Source organism: Pristiophorus japonicus, chromosome 12 (assembly GCF_044704955.1).
Source record: "Pristiophorus japonicus isolate sPriJap1 chromosome 12, sPriJap1.hap1, whole genome shotgun sequence".
In the NCBI taxonomy this organism is placed as follows: domain Eukaryota; kingdom Metazoa; phylum Chordata; class Chondrichthyes; family Pristiophoridae; genus Pristiophorus; species Pristiophorus japonicus.
This window is the reverse complement of record NC_091988.1, coordinates 189,290,150-189,311,748: the sequence shown is the minus strand read 5'-3', so window position 1 is coordinate 189,311,748 and position 21,599 is coordinate 189,290,150. Positions and strand designations below refer to the sequence as shown.

The following is a 21,599-nucleotide window of genomic DNA, read 5'->3' as shown; positions in this document are numbered from 1 at the left end:
AAGTTCTGGACCATGGTCTCTGAATTAACTGTTTCATTCTCCATCCTAATGCAGAATTCCACCATATTATGGTCACGCTTCCCCAAGGGGCCTCGCACAACGAGATTGCTAATTAATCCTCTCTCATTACACAACACCCAGTCGAAGATGGCCTCCCCCCTAGTTGGTTCCTCGACATATTGGTCTAGAAAACCATTCCTTATGCACTCCAGGAAATCCTCCTCCACCGTATTGCTTCCAGTTTGGTTAGCCCAATCTATATGCATATTAAAGTCATCCATGATAACTGATGATGAGGAGGAATTTCTTCTGAAAGTTGTAAATCTGTGGAATTCTCTGCCCCAGAGAGCTGTGAAGACTGGGTCATTGAATTTTTTTAAGGCGGAGATAGACAGATTTTTGAGCGATAAGAGAATAAAGGATTATGGTGAGCGGGCAGGGAAGTGGAGCTGAGTCCATGATCAGATCAGCCATGATCTTATTGAATAGCGGAGCAGGCTCGAGGGGCCAAATAGTTTACTCCTGCTCCTACTTCTTATATGACTGACTCAGCAGCAGGCTACTTTGAAGAACGGATTTGTTTTTACTATACACATGTTTAGGCAGACAACTTTTTGTGACGAATCTCACCACGGATGCTGCCTGGCCTGCTGAGTGTTTCCAGCATTTTCTGTTTTTGTTTTGGATTCCAGCATCTGCAGTGTTTTGCTATTGAGCTTTTTATCCTTTTTTGGTGATCATTATGACCATTGATTCATGGTTTTCATAGAAAAACGAATGGAATTATATCACCAAAACACCAGCTTCAAAACCAACTTAGCAAAAATGGAATTTGGTTTATTTAGTCACTATAAACCAACGGTCCAAGTTATAAAAGACACAGTAATGCAACATGATCCACAAACACTGGTAGAAATCTTGGAATCTCATGTAATAACAATAAAATTGACTTATTCAGTTACTGTAAGTCAGTGACCCTAGTAATAAAATATTTAATTGCGTAATAAAATATAATTAATATGGAATGATGGAAACTTGCGTGTTTTGTTTGTAGCCTCAATGGTTCAGATAATGTAATTCACTCTCATGATTTACCCTCCCGTGAACCTGGAGATATTTTTATTGTGATTATCACACTTTTCCGTTACAATTTTATTATAGTACATGATTAATGATAGTGAAGGACTAACTGGAAGGTTATAGGAATTTAATCTGTGGTGGACTACAAGGACAGTAAGTGATCTATATTTTAAGGCACTACTCTATTCCATAGATTTTGAAAGTTTATATTTAATTGGTACTTGGCACAGATTATAAGGTAGAAATCTAACTTGATGTATGATTCAGATAATCTATACTTGGAATATTTCTTTAATACTGTCTGAATCCCCAGATGAGATTGAGGTTTGGAAATTGCTCCTGTATATTTTTAAATAGTGCATTCTGTGACGTTTAAAAAAATTTGGGGGGTGGGGTGCGGGGGTGAGAGCTCCCCTTGCTCTTCCCCGTTCCTTTTGCAATGAGATATTGTAAGATAGAGGCCCAGATTTTGCTGTAGTGGGGCCCCGTTAGTTAGACTTTACCCCTCGCACTTCATCTCAAAAACCTGTTGCCCTGCAAGTTGTTGGAAGTGCGAGCCGAATAATGGCGCGACAAGGGAAATGGGGCATTTGGGACCTTGGTGGGCAATGAGACAAGCAGTCTATCTCAATCAATGAGGTTTAAGGATTGAGAAGGAAACCGGAACGATGGAGAAGGAAATGAGATGAATTAGAGTCAAATCGAGTACAGAAAGAGAAATAGAGAGGGAAAGGAAGATTGGATTGGGAGCGAGAAAAAAAGACAGAAAGGAAAAGTAAGAGAAATCTAGTTTCCCCTTAAATACATCCGTGCTGTTCTTCTCAACCGCTCCTGTGGTAGCGAGTTCCACATTCTAACTGCTCTGAGTAAATTCCTTATTGGATTTATTAATGAGTATCATAATTATGACCCGAAGTTTGGATTCCCAAGTGGAAACATCTCCCTGTCTACCTTATAGAACCCTTTTATAATTTTAAGGAGCTCTATCATGTCACCTCTTAGCCTTCTCTTTTCTAGAGAAAAGGGCCCCAGCTTGTTCAGTCTTTCCTGACAATTCTAGCCTCTCAGTTCTGTATCATCCATATAAATCTTTTTTGCACCTTCTCCAGTGCCGCTGTATCCTTTTCTGATGTGGAGACCAGAACTACGCACAGCACTCCCAAGTGTGGTCTAACCTAGGTTTGATACATGTTTAAAATAACTTCTCTGCTTTTCAATTCTGTTCCTCCAGAAATTGCCCCCAGTGATTTGTTTGTGTTTGTTACAGCCTTGTTAACCAGCGTTGCTACTTTTAATAGTTTGTGAACCGTTGGATCCATTTGCTCCTCTACCCTGTTTATATCCCATTATTAAATGCAACAGCAATGTTTTAATGACAAATAATCAAAGTTTAATTGTCGAACTGGCTCTCCTTGAGTTCTGTTCGTATGTTGTTTCCCTTCTCTTTCCTGGAAATCCTGAAACCGATCACAAAATAACTTGGTATAGCCTAACATTGAGAATCATACCAAACTTGACTTGTCCAGAACAGAATTGAAGGTGATGCACCATTTTCTGACTACAAGACTGGTCAGGAGACCTGTACCCCAATTCTTTCCCAATGCTGCTTATTTCTAAAACTATAGCCCTTTCTAGTGTAATTGCTCCACACATGGTCCCCTCATCTAAGTCATTGAGGGACGTGATCGGGGCCCTGGGGAGGCACGAGTTTGGGGCCCAGGGGCAGCACGGGCCAGCCCGCACTGCGATATGTGTGCGCACTAGGTCTGTGCAGCAGAACTAGTCTCCAGTTGTCTTGGGTAACCCTTGCCACTGGACCAAGACCCAGCTCTGTCAAGCCCGTGTGGTGGCTGGGGTGCAACGGCCTCCCCACGTTTTTTAAAAAAAATCCATGCACAGGCATCTTCCACCTTTCACAATGTAGATCGGGTCCTTCATTGAAACACCTGTGAACTCGTCCTTTTTTTGGCGTGGAAGCAATTCATCCTCGTTTCGAGGGGCCGCCTATAATGATGAATTGCTCCTGAGGCACTCGCCTCATTTGCCCAATTTATAGTTTGTGTTCGTGTCCCAAGTTTAAATTGTTGTTCCTCAGCAAGTAAAATCCAAAGATGTCTAAGTTAATTAATTAAATAATCTGTTTTCTGCAATAATTAAGACCTTTCCTTGTTTTTTTGAGGGGAGGGGGAAAGGTGTGGTTATAGAATAAATAATTTGATCGAGTTGATGAAATTCATTTCATAAATCTTTTATTGGCATGATCCACATTAAAATTCACAAAATCATTGTTGATGATTACATTTTTAAAGTTGCATTGAACGCTGTGCACAATAATTTTATATCTTTATAAAATAGTTTCCTCCTCTTTATAGAATCATAGAAATTTACTTCACAGAAGGAGGCATTTCAGCCCATTGTGTACGTGCAGGCTGACAAAAAGCTATCCAGCCTAATCCCACTTTTCAGCTCTTGGTCCCTGTAGGTTACGGCGCTTCAAGCGCATATCCAAGTACTTTTTAAATGTTATGAGGGTTTCTGCCTCTACAACCCTGTCAGGCAGTGAGTTCCAGACCCCCAACACCCTCTGGGTGAAAAAAAATTCTCCTCAAATCCCCTCTAAACCTCCTACCAATTACTTTAAATTTTTGTGCTTTACCATCCACTGGCCAAGAGCGGATAAATGATCTGCTGCCAGACCTTTGCTGCTCTTAAGTGGCTAACTGTTTACTGGGAGGTCAGCTTACAGATGACGTACCTTCTCCCACCCCCTCCTCCACCATCACCACTTTAGGGACTGTACTGCAAAGGCATGCCATCTTCCTCGAATGGGAGGTTTTAACTTTCACATAGACTAGGTGGAGCGGAGCGGCTCAATAGTGAAAGCAATTAACTTCTAGAATGTATTCAAGACAGTTTTCTAGAACAATGCGCTTTAGAACTGACTGGAACAGGCCATTCTGGGTTTTGTGATGAGCAACAAACCAGAATTAGTTAATAATCTAATGCTAAGGCATCATCTTTCAAATAATGACCATAATCTGATTGAATTTGATGTTAGGTTTGAGCGGGAGATGGGAGTGTCACAAAACAAGGTTTTTAATTTAAGGAAGGAAAATTCGAAGGGATGAAAAATGAATTAACTGCAGTAAATTGGGCTGAACTGTGAATGGTTAAACCTGCAGACAAGCAGTGGGAAGTATTCAAAGAAGCATTTGGTACGATACTAAAGCAGTACAAACCCCATAAAGGTAAAGCTCTACTTGTGTGGTTGAGCAACCATGGTCAATAAATGAGCTAGTATCAAGCTAAGAGAAAAGGCTTATACAAACACCAGGAAAAGTAGAAATCTAGCAGTCTGGAACACAAGAATTAGGAGCAAGAGTAGGCCCCTCGAGCCTGCTCCGCCATTCAATAAGATCATGGCTGATGATCTAGCTCACCTCCACTTTCCTGTACTGTCCCCATATCCCTTGATTCCCTTAATATTCAAAAATCTATCGATCTCTGTCTTGAATATACTCAACTACTGAGCATCCACAGCCCTCTGGGGTAGAGAATTCCAAAGATTCACACCCTCTGAGGGAAGAAATGGCCGACCCCTTATTCTGAGACTGTGACTCCTGGTTCCAGACTCCCCAGCCAGGGGAAATATTCTCCCTGCATCTACCCTGTCAAGCCCTGTAAGAATGTTGTATGTTTCAATGAGATCACCTAAACTCGATGAGAATATAAGCCTAGTCTACTCAATCTCTCCTCATAGGACAATCTCCCCATCCCAGGAATCGATCTGGTGAACTTTTGTTGCACTCCCTCTATAGCAAGTATATCCTTTCTTAGGTAAGGAGACCAAAACTGTACATAATACTCCAAGTGTGGTCTCACCAGGGACCTATATAATTGTAGTAAGACTTCTTTACTCTTATACTCAAATCCTCTAGTAATAAAGGCCAACATACTATTTGCTTTCTTAATTGCTTGCTATACCTGCATGTTAACTTTGTGATTCATGTACATGGACACTCAGGTCACCTACATTTCCCAATCCCTTACCGGTTAAAAAATACTTTGCTTTCCTATTTTTCCTACCAAAGTGAATAACTTCACATTTCTCCACATTATATTCTATTTGCTATGTTCTTGCCCACTCACTTAGCCTGTCTATATCCCCTTAAAGTCTCTTTGCATCCTCCTCACAACGTACATTCACACCTAGCTTTGTATGATTAGCAAACTTGGATATATTACATTTGGTACCCTCACCCAAATCATTTATGTAAATTGTAAATAGCTGAAGCCCAAGCATTGATCCATCTGCCAACCCAAAAATGACCCATTTATTCCTACTCTCTGTTTTCTGTATATTAACCAATCCTCAATCCCATGAGCTCTAATTTTGTTTAATAGCCTCTTTTGTGGCATCTTGTCAAATGCCTTCTGAAAATCCAAATATACCACATCCACTGGTTCCCTCTTATCTATTCTGCCAGTTATAACCTCAGATTTGTCAAACATGATTTCCCTTTCATAAATCCGTGTTGACTCTGCCCAATCCTATTATTATTTTCTAAGTGCCCTGTTACCACATCCTTAATAATAGATTCTAGCATTTTCCCTACTACTGATGTCCGGCTAACTGGTTTGTCGTTCCCCGTTTTCTCTTTCCCTCCTTAAATAGCGGGTTACATTTGCTACCTTCCAATCCTTGGGAACCTTCCTAAAATCTATGGAATTTTGGAAGATGACAACCAATGCATCCACTATCACTATAGCCCGCTCTTTCAAAACCTTAGGATGTAGGCCATCAGGTCCAGGAGATTTATCAGCTTTCAGTCCCATTAATTTCTCCAGTACTATTTTTTTACTAATACTAATTTCTTTCAATTCCTAATTCTCATTAGACTCTTGGTTCTCCACTATTTCTAGGAGGTTTTTAGCGTCGTCTTCCGTGAAGACCGACACAAAGTATTTCTTTAATTTCTCTAACATTTCCTATTCCCCATTATAATTTTTCCTGTCTCAGCCTGTAAGGGGCTCACATTTACTTTTGCTAATCTTTTCCTTTTTACATACATGTAGAAGCTTTTACAACCTGGCTCTCGTGTGTTTACTCTCATTCTATTTTCCCTTTCTTTATCAATTTCTTGGTCCTCTTTTGCTGAATTCTAAAATCCTCCCAATCCTCAGGCTTATTGCTTTTTTTAGCAACATTATGTGTCTCTTCCTTTGATCTAATACTATCTTTAACTTCTCTTATTAGCCACTGTTGGACCACTTTTCCTGTGGTGTTTTTGTGTCTTAAAGGAATGTATATTTGTTGTAAATTATGCATTAATTCTTTAAATGCTAGCCATTGCTCGTCTACTGTCATACCTTTTAATGTAGTTTCCCAATCTACCTTAGTCATTTCACGCTTCATACCTACATAGTTTACTTTGTTTAGATTTAAGGCCCTAGTTTCGGATTTAACTATTCAAGGAACAAGAGGGCGATTACATCTTCTGGAAAGGTAAACCAGAAGAAGATTGCCGCCTTTATTGGAGTAGGCTTTGCCATAAAAATTAACTCATTGGCCATCTCAGGGAATCCCCTTGCGGGATAAATGACTCTTCGGCTCACCCGAGCCTGGAACCAGTGCGCTACGGTCTTCAGCGCGTACACCCAACACTGGAAGCTACAGACGACGCCAAAGAGGAGCTCTACTCCAGCCTCCAACATTCCCTGTCCCGTGTACCAACGGGCGACAAGCTGATCCTCCTGGGTGACTTTAATGCCAGAGTTGAAAAGGACACAGACCTCTGGGAAGGTGTGATTGGCAGAGAGGGAGTAGGGAAAACCATAACTGTACCCTCCTGACGAAATGCTTAGAACATGGCCTTGTCCGACCCAATACCCTGTTCCGTCAGAAAGACAAGTATAAGGCATGGCAGCACCCTCACTCCAAGCACTGGCATCTGCTAGACTACGTCATCGTCTGGGCGAGGGACTGCAAGGACGTACGTGCGCATCACCCGCACCATGACGGGAGCTGACGACTACTGGACGGACCACCGCCTAATCTAATCTGTCATCACCATCACCATCACCATAGCCCCAAAACAGCGATGGCAACAGAAACATTGCTACAGGAAAATCAACGCTGGAGCACTCCCAAGAACCTGGTAAGAAGGCCCTATTCAGCCAGCCTGACGGCCCAGAGATGCAGAATGTCCACAGCACCCTCAAGGCCTCCATAACCAGCTCGATCACTCGACCAGAAAACACTAAGACTGGTTCGACAAGAACGACCAGGAGATCTAGAACCTAATAAGTTGCAAGCAGAAGGCATTCTTGAACTGGAAACAGCATCACAACTAGAGAGCAAGAAAGCAGCGCTACAGATGTCTGAAGGCCGAGGTCCAACAAAAAACTTGCGACCTAAAGAACAGATGGTGGGTGGAGAAAGCGCAGGAGATCCAACAACTAGACGACCACCATGACGTGCGTGGATTCTTCAGCGCAGTCAAGGCCCCCTTCAGCCCAAGGCTCTACCCTATTGCTGGCCAAGAACGGAGAGGTACTCGTCAAGGACAGAGAGACAGTCAGTGCCCATTGGAAGGAGCACTTCGAAGATCTCCTCAACCAAGACTCTGTCTTCAACGTGAATGTCCAGCAGCATGTTACTCGCCACCACCTCAGCACGACCCCAGCCCGGCATGAGGTAGGAAAGGCCATCCGACATCTGAAGAACAACAAGGTCTCTGGAGCAGATGGGATCCCCGCCGAAGCACTAAAACAATGCGGAGAAGCACTATTGGCGCGAGTACATGATCCCATTTCTCTCAATTGGAAGGAGGAGAGCATGCCAGGGGATCTGACATGCGGCAATCGTGACCATCTTCAAGAAAGGCGACAAGTCCAATTGCGGTAGCTACAGAGGAGTTTCTCTGCTGTCTGCCATAGGGAAAGCCATCGCAAGGATCCTCCTCAAACGTCTTCTCCTTGTGGCTGAAAAGCTCCTCCCAGAGTCGCAATGCAGATTTTGCCCACTAAGGGGCACAATGGACATGATCTTCATCTTCACTAAATCCAAGAGAAATGCAGGGAACAGCACCAACCTCTGTACATGGCCGACTTTAACCTCACAAAGGCCTTCAACACTGTAAACCGTGAGGGATTATGGAGTGTCCTCACCATCCTTTGCCTGTTTCACGACAACATACAAGCCGTGATCCTGACCAACGGATCCACCACAGATCCAATTCACATTCGGACTAGGGTGAAGCAGGGCTGTGTCATTGTACCAACGCTCTTCTCGATCTTCCTTGCTGCAATGCTCCATCTCGCCTTCTGTAAGCTCCCCGCTGGACTGGAGCTAATCTATAGAACAAACGGGATTCTTTTCAACCTCCGCCGCCCCCAGGCCAGATCCAAGGTCATCCCATCTTCTGTCATTGAATTGCAATATGCAGATGACACTTGCATTTGCGCACACTCGGAGGCTGAACTCCAAGCCATCATCAGCACCATCACTGAAACGTACGAGAGCATGGGCCTTGCGTTCAACACCCATAAGATAAAATTCCTCTACCAATCTGCCCCCGCCATGCAACACTGCTCCCCAGTTATCAAAATCCACGACGAGGCCTTGGACAGCATGGACCATTTTCCATACCTCGGGAGTCTACTGTTAACGATGGCAGAAGTTGATGACGAAGTCCAACACCGCCTTCAGTGTGCCACTGCAGCCTCCGGTCGCCCGAGGAAGAGTGTTTGAAGACCAGGACCTCAAACCCAGCACCAAGCTTATGGTCTACAGAGCAATAGTGATACCCACCCTCCTATATACTTCAGAGACATGGACTATGTACAGCAGGCACCTCAAAGCACTAGAGAAGTACCACCAACACTGCCTCAGCAAGATCCTGTCAATCCATTGGCAGGATAGGCGCACCGTCTGTGTTCTCGCTCAGGCCAACATCCCCTGCATCAAAGCACTGACCACGCTTGATCAACTCCGTTGGGTGGGCCACGTCGTCCACATGCCCGATACAAGATTCCCAAAACAAGTGCTCTACACGGAGCTCCCAACACAGCAAGTGACCCCCAGGTGGACAGAGGAAACGCTCGAGTCTCTACGCCGAGAGCAAGCTGAAGCCTAGCGTAAACAGCAGAAGGAGTGTACGACAACCCAAGCACCCCATCCACCCGTCCCTCCAACCACCATATGTTCCACCTGTGAGAGACTTTAAGTCTTGCATCAGACTCGTCAGTCACCTGAGAACTCATTTTTATTGTGGAAGCAAGACATCCTCGACTCCGAGGGACTGCCGAAGAAGAGGAGGAGGAGTTTGCTTTGTTTAGATTTAAGGCCCTAGTTTCGGATTTAACGAAATCACTTTCAAACTTAATATAAAATTCTGTCATATTATGGTCGTTCTTCCCTAAGGTCCCCTCTGCTGCAAGGTTATTAATTAGCCCATTCTCATTACACAATACTAGATCTAAAATAGCCTGCTCCCGAGTTGGTTCCTCAACATACTGATCTAGAAAACTTTCTTGTATACATTCCATGAATTCATCCTCCATATTATTACTGCAAATTTGGTTTGCCCAGTCTATATGTAGATTAAAGTCCCCCGTGATTACCGTATTACCCTTGTTACATGCGCCTCTAATGTCCTGATTTGTACTCTGCCCTACATTACAACTCCTGTTTGGAAGAGCTATAAAAAGCAACAAAGGGATCAGGTACAAAGAAAGTAATAGTGCAAAAAGGAATATGAAAAAAAACTTGAGGGAAGTCAAATCTAACAGCAGAAGCTTTTACAAATATATTGAGAAGGCGAATGGTAAGGGGAATTTTGGGCCCATGCAGGTGGGACTAAAGTGGATAATAAAGAAAGGGCAGTCTCGTTAAATGAGTATTTTGAATCTGTTTTCAGTGAAAGAAAGAATGACTCGCATTTATATAGCGCCTTTCACAACCACCGAATGTCTCAAAGCGCTTTACGGCCAATGAAATAATTTTGGAGTGTAGTCACTGTTGTAAGGTGGGACACGTGGCAGCCAAGTTGCGCACAGCAAGCTCCCACAAACAATAAAGTGATAATGACCAGATAATCTGTTTTTGTTATGTTGATTGAGGGATAAATATTGGCCAGGACACCGGGGAGAACTCCCTTGCTCCTCTTCAAAATAGAACCATGGGATCTTTTACGTCCACCTGAGAGAGCAGACGGGGCCTCGGTTTAATGTCTCATCCGAAAGACAGCACCTCTGACATGTAACACTCCCTCAGGTGTCAGCCTAGAATGATGTACTCAAGTTCCTGGAGTGGGAATTGAACCCACAACCTTCTGATTCAGATGCGAGAATGCTGCCCATTGAGCCACAGCTGACACTGATCATGGCTGATCTTCGAACTCGACTCCACCTTCCCGCACCATCCCCATATCCCAAGTCCCAGTCGAGGAAGAGGCCACAAAACCAGGGGTACAAAGGAACCTAAAAATAAGTCAAGGGAAGGAACTCAGTGGATTTATATTTTTTTTAATTGTAATGGAGAAAATAAACGACATAAGATAGACAAATCTCCAGGACCTAACTTTTTCCAAGGTGAGGAAAATGCAGATCCATTTGCCATAATTTACCAAAGCTCTGTAGATTCAGGAATTGTGCGATTTTAATTGAAAAATTGCAAAAAGGTAGTCCCTTGAGAGGGAGAAAATAGGTACTACAGATCTGTCAGTTTAACCTCAATTGTGCGAAAGTTACTGGAATATATCACCAGAGAAGGAGTGACAGGGAACTTAGACAAGTATCAGTTCATCAGGGGTGGTGGGGATCTGGAACTCACTGCCTGAAAGGAAGGTAGATGCAGAAACCCTCCGCATTTTTTTTTTTAAGTATTTGGTTATGAACTTGAAGCTCAGAGAAGGTTCACTAGGTTGATTCTGGGGATGAGGGGGTTGACTTATGAGGCAAGGTTGAGTAGGTTGGGCCTCTACTCATTGGAATTCAGAAGAATGAGAGGTGATCTTACTGAAACGTATAAGATTATGAGGAGGCTTGACAAGGTGGATGCAGAGAGGATGTTTCCACTGATGGGGGAGACTTGAACTAGAGGGTATGATAGAATAAGGGGTCACCCATTTAAAACAGAGATGAAGAGGAATTTCTTCTCTTGGAGGATTGTAAATCTGTGGAATTCGCTGCCTGTGAAAGCTGGGACATTGAATAAATTTAAGACAGAAATAGACAGTTTCTTAAACGATAAGGGGTTATGGGAAACGGGCGGGGAAGTGGAGCTGAGTCCATGATCAGATCAGCCATGATCTTATTGAAAGGCCCGAGCAGGCTCGGGGGGCCGTAATGCCTATGCCTACTCCTGCTCCTATTCTTAAGTGCCGTAACCAACAGGGCTACGGACCAAGAGCTGGAAAGTAGGATTAGGTTGGATAGCACTTTTTCGGCCGGCACAGACACGATGGGCCGAATGGCCGCTTTCTGTGTCGTAAAATTCTATGATTCTATGAACTCCGGTAACTGGAATTGGAACAGTTGAGCAGCTTCTTGGCAAAACCAGCATCAATAGTTTCTTGCTGGGCACCTTTCAATACTTTGTCCAAGTGGTCATTCATGTATGAGCCTCAACACCTTCAGCAGGCTATTCATCTGTTGACACATCACAGTCAACCCTTCTTGCCCAATATGTACATACAGCAGAGATCGCGTTTTAGCGATCAGGAAAAGTAAACCTAAGCGGATTTTTTTCTTTAATCTCCCCGCCCCAACCCTCCTCTCCAAATCAGAGATGCTAACCCAGCGGCACTGAGATCATCTGTAGCCGCCTCCTGCCAAACTCGCTGAAATCCCTGTCTAAGGCTGAACCAGACTGTTCGCAACCTTGGTGTCCAATTTGATCCTGAGATGAGCTTCCGACCACATATCTACACCATTACTAAGACTGCTTATTTCCACCTCTGGAACATCGCCCGACTCTGTCTCTGCCTCAGCTCATTTTCTGAAACCCTCATCCACGCCTTTGTTAGCCTCTAGACTTGACTATTCCAATGCACTCCTGGCCGGCCTCCCACGTTCTACCCCCTATAAACTTGATGTCATCCAAAACTCTGCTGCTTGTGCCCTAACTCGCACCAAGTCTTGTTCACCTATGACCCCCTGTTATCGCTGACTTACATTGGCTCCCGGCCCAGCAATGCCTCGATTTAAAAATTCTCATCCTTGTTTTCAAACCCTGCACGGCCTCATCCCTCCCTATCTCTAATCTCCCACAGCCCTGCGAGGAATCCTCTGATTCTGGCCTAATGAGCATCATCAATTTCAATTGTTCCACCATTAGCTGCCGTGCCTTCAGCTGCCGAAGCCCTAAGCTTTGCAATTCCCTCCCTAAACCTCTCTGCCTCTTTACCTCTCTTTCCTCCTTTAAGATGCTCCTTAAAACCTACTTCTTCATCTGCCCTAATACGTCCTTAAGTGGCTCGATGCCAAATTTTGTCCTATGAAGCGCCGTGGGACATTTTACGACGTTAAAGGTGCTATATAAATGCAAGTTGTTGTTGAAATCACCTAAGTTAGTACAGACCGAAGATTGGACCTGGGTCTTTGTTAGTTAGCATGGCTCTACTAATTACTCAGGCATGTGAGGAGCTTTATGCTGCAGTAAATACAAAATGATAGTCAAAAGGGAATACTGAAGCAGAAGTAATATTGTTAAAAAAAATAAATATTTTAATTGGATTTAAAAAATGATAATCACTACTTTCGCAATTAAGTTGATTCTAAAATCTGAGTAGCATTAATCCGTAGTTAGAGAGCAAACTTGTTTGTAAAAAGCCGCAATACTCTGGTATTGACATAACAGTTAAGCTTTTTAGAGGGCTTCAGGTCTTGTATTTGAAAATCGTACAACCACATGGATGTGCTTATTGTGTGTTAATTTGTTTTCATTTTGCACACAGCCTCTTTGTGGCTTACCATCCAGCATCAATCTGAAACGCTGAAAGAATGGATTCAGATGACCTGCCGAATCTAGAAGACATGTTTGTCTCCGTGTGGTCTACAGCCATTGAGGGAATGGACCTGGAGTTGGTATTAGGCGAGGATCAGCTGAGTCTCGAAGTCAGGGAGGATGATTTCACTGTCCGGATAGCTTTCAAGGGGAACATGAAGGATGTTGATTTTGTGAACAAGCTTGACATGATCATTAATAATATGCCATGCCTTCTGGAAATGGGTAAGAATTCTATTCAAAGGATTAATGTTAACAGCAGTGAATCAAATCATACAATCAGAATCTGATTAAATTGCATAGGACAATATTTTTAAATGCTCGTGCATCACACCATTTTGAGATGTCATTTTTCTTCACCTTGATGTGAAGTTTAGAGCGTAGACAAGATTACTTATATTTCCAATCACTTCTATTTCATCTTGTCATGACATTTTGTTTTGATTCTTTTGCATCATATTATTTATTAATGATAACATCTAAAGTTCTGAAGTCTATCCCACTACACTTTTTAAGAGCAATTCTGAAAAAAGTTAATACTACAGGTATTATATTGTGTTGTATGTTTAATGTGTATTTTTTAGATTATTTTGTACTTAAATGTATAATTGGAGTTTATCCAAACTACTGTGGGAAAACTGAAATGTCTTCTCTTTCTGCGACTTCACAATCCCCATCAACGTTCTGAAAATAAATTGGCTAGTGTGGAACCCTATCTAAATTGTCTTGATTTTAACAAACAGAAAACATTGATGTTCTTTCCTGGTATGAGTTACTTCATCAGAAACCGATGTAGAAATATTTAACCTAAACTGTCCTGGGTTAAGGAAAATTTGGTAGTGAGCAGCCTCTTGAAGGCTCAAAAACACAGGGCTGTTGGGATTAAAAAAACGCTCGCTATCAGCCTGAGCTAGTGTGATATTGTGGTTTGCTATCCTTGCATGTTAAAAGACTCTGTGCTTCTGAGTTGCAGCCTGAAAGTGATTTGCACTTTTCAACCTGTCAAGTCCCCATACCAAACAATTAACCTCTGACGTGATCCACTTTAATTTACAATGGTTGGGCTGTGTGGCTTTAAAGGGACACAATCTCCCCGTTAGTGGAAGCATAATGCACGCATTATGTACCATAATGTACCTGTCCTTTTGAAGCATTGAGTTAAACCACACGTGTGCTAGTGTGTTCTTTTAATATCAGACAGTGCTTTTGGAGGGCAAGTGCCAAAAATCTTTGAAAGGGCTGCCAAACATTTGGTAACTTCTCCACCAGATTCCGAGAAACTGAAGCTGGAGAAAGTGGAACCGTGGAACAGCGTTCGCGTAACGTTTAATATTCCCCGTGAAGCGGCAGAACGATTACGACTGATGGCTCAAAATAACAACCAGCAGCTGCGAGACTTGGGCATTCTTTCTGTTCAGATTGAAGGTATTCTGTCCATTCTTTACTACCTTTCGATATATACATTATTGGATGGGTGGCTATTCTAGCTTGGTTGATTTCAGCAGGATAGTACGAATATGGGTGAAAAGTCATCAAGTATAACAACTAATATACTGCTCAAAATCTGAAGTGTTGTCGATGACGGTTGACCATCAAAAATGTTTGGTGTCGGTATGATGCAAAGTAAGATGGACTACTCTTTATATAACAGTTTTAGTGCAATGCACTTCAAAAGTATTTTTAAGAAAAAAATCCCCAAAAAGTTTCATTTTGTTTCAGGTGAAGGAGTCATTAACTTGGCTTTAGTACAGCATAGAGGCCAAGAGATCCGAGTAAATGGGCCAGTGAATCAGATCAGAATGGAACCAGGATTTTCTTTACAAGGAGGTCAAGGTACTTAAAGTATTCTAACGACAAACACTTTGGAGCAAGGGGATTGTGTTCATGCCTTTTGAAAGCAATGTCAACTGGTCCCTCAAGTGCAATGTGCATTCTTTTTTATAAAGCAAGGTATGGTTCAGAAATTTAAACAAAGTGCTGGAAATACTCAGTAGGTCACGCAGCATCTGTAGAGAGAGAAACAGCGTTAACGTTTCAGGTTGATCGTCCGAAGAAGTATGGTGAATGGGGCAAGACTGACCAGTATGAGATAAAAGATCACAAGATAATTATGGATGAGAAAGGGCATTTGACCCATCTTCTTTTATCCATATGTTCAGCAAGTCCTCCCCATTGAGCATCTAACTGCTTTTAAATGATTGCAGAAATTTGCTTTCTCTACTTCCTCTGAGCATCCATTCCATGTATTGATCACTTTTTCCCATTCCTGCACTTGAAGGCACATAAATAACAGAGGAAAGTGGACATTTCGTGTGAATTTAAAAAAAAAAATTATGAGATCATTAAGTGACTTTGTATAAACGGACGCAAACTCTGAACTTGTTGTATCTAGACTCAAAAGCATTATAAGGTGACTTGAGACGTGGCTGAAATAAGGACTGTCATCAAGGCCCGAGTTGTCAATTGCTTAAAGGAGAATGCAAGATAACGAGGGAGAGAGGACAGTAATCAGTGGTGGATTTTAAACTGGTCAGCTTTGATCAGAGTCATCATCATCATAGGCAGTCCCTCGGAATCAAGGAAGACTTGCTTCCACTCTTAAAATGAGTCCTCAGGTGGCTGAACAGTCCAATATGAGAGCCACAGTCCCTGTCATAGGTGGGACAGATAGTCATTGAGGGTAAGGGAGGGTGGGACAGGTTTGCCGCACGCTCTTTCCGCTACCTGCGCTTGATTTCTGCATGCTCTCGGTGATGAGAGATCAATCCGGGGCAACCTTTGACAGCATTTATATACCTTGATATGAGAATACTGTAAATGTCTATGTTTAAGGATCACATTGTATGAAGGAAAATGAGTCATTATGAGGAAAGGAAAAAAATAAAGCATGCCACATGGTTGTCAGTATTGAGAACTGCAAGGTAATGCTTAAAGTAACAAACTGAAATATGGATCAGGAAAATATTGTAGAAAAAGTCAGTGCCAAATGCAAATACTAATGAAATAATTATAATGTCATTCAACAGGATTATAATTCCATGTTCTATTTTTGAAAATAGGTTTAATTAGAGTTAACAATCCATCTGCTCCCATGCTCCCTTCAAGTAGCAATATGGCAGCTTCCTTGGTTGGTAGTGGAGCAAGTTCAGAGCTGCTGCAGAACCGAGTACCACATCCCACTACTCGACCCACCTCACAGCCTGGTAAGGAGGGAATTTAATGCCTCACAAACTTGTTTCTTACAGGAGACAGCACTTGCAGAGGAAAGAGTTTTCAGTATGATGTGCAGTTCTCGTCTCTTCTAGGCTAGTTCAGCCCTGTGGATTTTTTGTTTTGTACACATTTTAACTTCTACATTGGTAAAACAAGGTACCGTAGTATGTCATTTGTCTTTAAACTTATGAAAATGTATAAATTATTTTGCCTGAACAGGGTGCACGGAACAGACTTGAGTTTTAGAACATTTCTTAAATTAATTCCTCGTCACTACAGTCTTTGTATATGTATGGAGGTAAATCATAGCGCCTTCCGACTGTTCTGCAAACTCTGAGCTTTTTACTTTCCATTACCAGGCATACCATTTTGAGCAGAGTACTCTTCACGCTGCTGTCATTGTGTAATATATAATTTGTGTTGCAAGGGAAGCAGGAAGAGATTCAAACTAGATTATTTTAACCAGCGCTACACTTGCAGCTTTCCAGTGGAAAACATGCACGTGTTTATTGAAGCTGTTCACACTAGCATATAACGTGCCATGGCGTGATAGGATGCAGGTTCATATTTGCATGCCCTACCCTGGGAGGCCTCAGTTTTGTGGTTGTGTGAAAGAGAGGCTTTCTTCAGGAAGAGGGATGTGGATGACTCGCAGTTTGCTGCCTCAAATAGAGAATGATATGGAAGGACCAAAGCAACATTCAATGCAAATTAACATCCTTTCAACTCTTGAATAGTGATTAGGAAACATTCAAGCCTGGAAGCTTTAGTACAGGCCAGGAGCTACTGTATTGAAACTTTAAAGGATGGCTGTTTCATTCTGATAGAAAATATTAAAATGCCTATAACAAATAGAAAACTTTTCATCACAAAAACAAAATACTGCGGATGCTGGAATCTGAAAGAAAAACAGAAAATGCTGGAAATCTCAGCATGTCGGGCAGCCTCTGTGGAGAGCGAAACAGAGTTAACATTTCAGGTCGATGACGCTTTGTCAGAACTGGTAATGGTTCAAAATGTAACAGATTCTTCAGGAAGTGCAAGGGGCAGTGAAAGGGGGAGGAGATGAAAGAACAAAAGGGAAGGTCTGATAGGGTGGGAAGCAGGAGAGATTTGAGAGACTAAAGGGATGATGGGCCAAATTGAGATGGTAATGGCACAAGTTAGGAAAAAAAAGATGAGTCTGGATAGGGTGTGAATGGTGGAATAATTACCCGCTGCCATGGGAAACAGAAAAAATTAAAACTTTTATCAGCTTACAATATTGGAATTTCCAAAAATGTTACAAATTTGCAGGTATTACGTGAGATATTCTCTTGGGGTCAGTGCCATCGGTCACACTTTATAAGTGGAATGTCTATCCCCTACGACGATGAGTGCACCTTTTTCCAACATTTAGTTAAATAATGCTATGAGCCAGTGATTGTAGCGTAGAACCTTTGCGTATGTTGTGTACTCTTAATGTCACGTTGCACCACATGCCTTCTCCTGTCTTCGTGAAAGACTGATTGCAAAGCACTTCAGCTAACTGGTACTGTGCTTTCACACCTACCTGGTGTCCGAGAGACAAAAAGAGAGAGTTCTCAGACCCTTACCTTACCTCTTTGTGCTTGGGGGTTATGGCTCACCAGGCTGTCAACAATCAATGGCTCTAAATTGAATTGGTCATGAGAAACAACGTAATTTTTAATTGTTCAATTAAGTTGGTTGACAGTCCATCAAGATTGAATGAGGAATCAGCCAGCTTGCAACTGACTGACTCCTGGGGTTTTTCATTGTCTCAAAGCTATAGGGCTCAATTTTCCCCAGTGATTTGTGCCGTTTTTTTTGAATCGCCGCTTTTTTTGGGCTAAATTTTAAAAATCCAAGTTTTCCCAATCTTTGTACGCCTGTGTAACTCGGTTAGTTATGATTTTTTAGGTTTTTTTTTTTGCATCACAGAGGGCGTAACCTGATGCCTGCGCCAGTTTTTCACAATTATGCAAGTATGGCCAGTTTACATTTCTCCGAGGTCGGCGTATGTGACCACTCCCAAAAAACCTTCTGAGCACTTAAGGAAAACCAGCACACATTAAAAATATCGGCGCAGAAAGACGCCATTGTTGTTAGGCAAAGTTTTGAAGGGTGTCAAGAACACACAAGTATGCATAATCAAGCGTACATTTTTAAAACTTAGAACGCTGGAAATGGAAGTTTAATGGAATTCTTTACGTTTTGATTTTTTTTTAAACTGTCACACCGCCACCAAACGTCTCCAAACTGGGCTCGAGGGTCGGAGCATCGGCAGGCAGAATCGGTCCCTCCCTTGGAAAAGAAGCCCCGGGGTGGGGGGGGGGGGGGCGGCGGCTGTGGCTGTGGCTGTGGAAGGCGAATGCAAGGCATGAGAAGCCTTACACTATGCATCAAATGAAGCCCGGGGGGAGGGGGTGTTCCCAATCATTGCACCTGCTCAGACCTGGCTGTGGTCCATACTAGGGCATTGACCTTGGGGAGAGAAAGAACAAAAAACTTTGTCCTGCCTGCTGTTTTGAGCTTTTTGAAAAGGTACAATTTAATCATGGGGGCAATACTGAAAATGCCATACCTTGTGCAAGCCTTCTGCATGATGGTGCTGCGGAGGAGACAATTGATTCGGCATCATCGCATGAGGAACCTCAGATCACGTAGGGTGCTGGGCAGGAGGCCTTGCCCACGTCTGGTATATTGAGGCAGGCGTTCGTACCTGCACCTGAGTGATGCCGACTGTGTCAGAAGGCGACGTTTCCGTAAAGAACTTGTAACAGATCTGTGAGTTAGTAAAAGCAGACCTGCAGCGTAGAAGCATCAGGAGGCCTGCTTTGTTAGTTGGAAGTGAAGGTTACAGCTGCACTTTCATTCTATGCATCGGGATCGTTCCAGGCCACAACTGGGGATGTGCGCTCCATTTCTCAACAAGCAACACATATCTGTATTTGGCATGTGACTGCTACACTATACATCCGGAGAATTGACGACATAAAGTTCCCCATGATCGCCTAGGCAATGCATGAAAAGGCTGTGGGCTTCTCCAGGATTGTTGGCTTCCCAAAGGTACAGTGCTGCATTGATTGTACCTTGCGAGCACCTTGGAGGATTCCGAGATGTAGAGGAACAGAAAAGACTTCCACTCCGTTAATGTGCAGCTTGTGTGTGAGGATGTGCGTCACATCATGTCAGTAGATGCAAGATACCCTGGGAGCACCCATGATGCGTTCATCCTACGCGAGAGTGTTATATCCGCCATGTTTCAGCAGCAGCCAGAAGGGCAGAGCTGACTACTGGGAGACAAAGGGTACAGTTTCGCCACCTGGCTCATGACGCCCCTACGCGTAACCCGGACGGAAGCTGACCGGGAATACAACATGTTGCTGCATAATAGAGAGGACCATTGGCATCTTAAAACAGCGTTTCTGATGTTTGGACCATTCCGGAGGCTTCTTGCAATACTCCCCTGAGATTGTCGGTCAGTTCACTGTTGTGTGCGTTGCATGCTGCATAACTTAGCCATCATGAGGCAGCAACAGCTGGTAGTAGAAGACCCACCTGAGGTGAGAGTGGCTGATGAGCAGGAGGACGAGGAAGCCATGCAAGTACCTGAACCTGGAGCACGACGGCGGAGGATGGCGGGCCATTGTGCCCTTTTAACGATTGCTCGAGCCTTGCACCAGCAGCTCATCCGTGAACGCTTTGCTACCTGAAGGCTCAGTGGCAACTATTCCACATGGACCATGTTTACTGTTTGGACATGTTCCATAATGTTGTGTTGTGTTAATGGAACAAATGATGGAAATGATTCTTGTTTAGTTCAAAAAGTTGTTAATAATGGAACAAATAATGTAAAAATTCAGGTAGAATTTAAAATATATTTTATTCAAAAGTTTAACAAACATTTGTTTGTACTTTAATAAAAATATTCTTGTATCAAACTTTAAAGTTTTTAGTTAAGATAACTTGCAAACTTTTAAGATCATGTACAAACTTTTAAACTTGTAAATTTACATAACTTAACAAAAAACTTTTAATTTGAGAACAGTTAGAACAGTTACAACAATAACAACAATAATAATAACAGTAACATCAAAAGAAAGGCTGCACCCATCTCTTCTCCACCTTATTCTAAGTCTGCCCGCTGCGCTTGGTCTTGGTGACTCCACCCCTGCCCGCAGGCGGTGACGCAGTGAATCTTGGGTTGGTATTCTTTCGAACAACTTGGGCAATGTGCACTTCTTTGATGGGTGGCAGGTGGTAATGTGGAGGGCCCGGCTTGGGCCTCTTCAGAGGCTGGTCTGGGGATTGGAGTGGGACTGGTAATTGATTCTGTCAATGGGCGTGTTCCCTTATTGCAGCAGCTAACTCCGACATTCCCTCCCTCATGTTCCCGGACAGTGTTTCCATTTCTCGTGAGAGTATTGTTACTTCTCCCGATACCTCATCACCCACCCCACTGAAGGTGTCCAGGAGTGATCGGGTAAGGTCAATGCTCTCCGCACTCATTGCCATCATCTGAACCACTTCTGTTAGATCCTGCACCTCAGGAGAGTGCTGTCGAGCTCTCCTTACCCTCCTCACCCTAGGAGTGGCTTGTTGCATTCCACTAGGACCCGCAGCCTTGGAGGTGGGGCCTTGGGTGTGCCTAGCTGCACCCCACCCCACTGGAATCCCCAGCCTCGGATGGTGGGAAACCATGGACTGTCCCACCAACACTCATACCACTCAAGGAAACATAGAAAATAGGTGCAGGAGTAGACCATTTGGCCCCTCGAGCCTGCACCATCATTCAGTAAGATCATGGCTGATCATTCCCTCAGTACCCCTTTCCTGTTTTCTCTCCATACCCCTTGATCCCTTTAGCCGTAAGGGCCATATCTAACTCCCCCTTGAATATATCCAATGAACTGGCATCAACAACTCTCTGTGGTAGGGAATTCCACAGGTTAACAACTCTCTGAGTGAAGAACTTTCTCCTCATCTCAGTCCTAAATGTCCTAAGACCTTGTACCCTGGTTCTGGACTTCCCCATCATCGGGAACATTCTTCCCACATCTAATCTGTCCAGTCCAGTCAGAATCTTGTAAGTTTCTATGAGATCTCCTCTCATCCTTCTAAACTCCAATGTATAAAGGCCCAGTTGATCCAGTCTCTCCTCATATGTCAGTCCCGCTATCCCTGGAATCAGTCTGGTGCACCTTCGCTGTACTCCCTCAATAGCAAGAACATCCTTCCTCAGATTAGGAGACCAAAACTGAACACAATATTCCAGGTGAGGCCTCACCAAGGC

The 21,599-nt window shown here is 43.2% G+C and overlaps 1 protein-coding gene across 11 annotated transcripts in view; it reads left to right on the top strand.

The window, feature by feature from the left end:
- Positions 1-21,599, top strand: part of ncoa6 (nuclear receptor coactivator 6) — an 86,549-nt gene that overhangs the window by 12,339 nt on the left and 52,611 nt on the right. For 9 of the 11 annotated variants that reach the window (XM_070896308.1, XM_070896307.1, XM_070896314.1 and 6 more), the window contains exons 2-5: positions 13,041-13,315; positions 14,360-14,515; positions 14,810-14,923; positions 16,150-16,293. The exons of 1 other annotated variant lie outside the window; for it this stretch is intronic. In XM_070896308.1, coding sequence (XP_070752409.1) covers positions 13,087-13,315; positions 14,360-14,515; positions 14,810-14,923; positions 16,150-16,293 — 643 coding nt within the window. In that variant the 5' untranslated portion in view covers positions 13,041-13,086. Of the gene's footprint in view, positions 1-13,040; positions 13,316-14,359; positions 14,516-14,809; positions 14,924-16,149; positions 16,294-16,382; positions 16,460-21,599 lie in introns of those variants that run through there. One more of the 11 variants, XM_070896312.1, reaches the window with a different exon arrangement.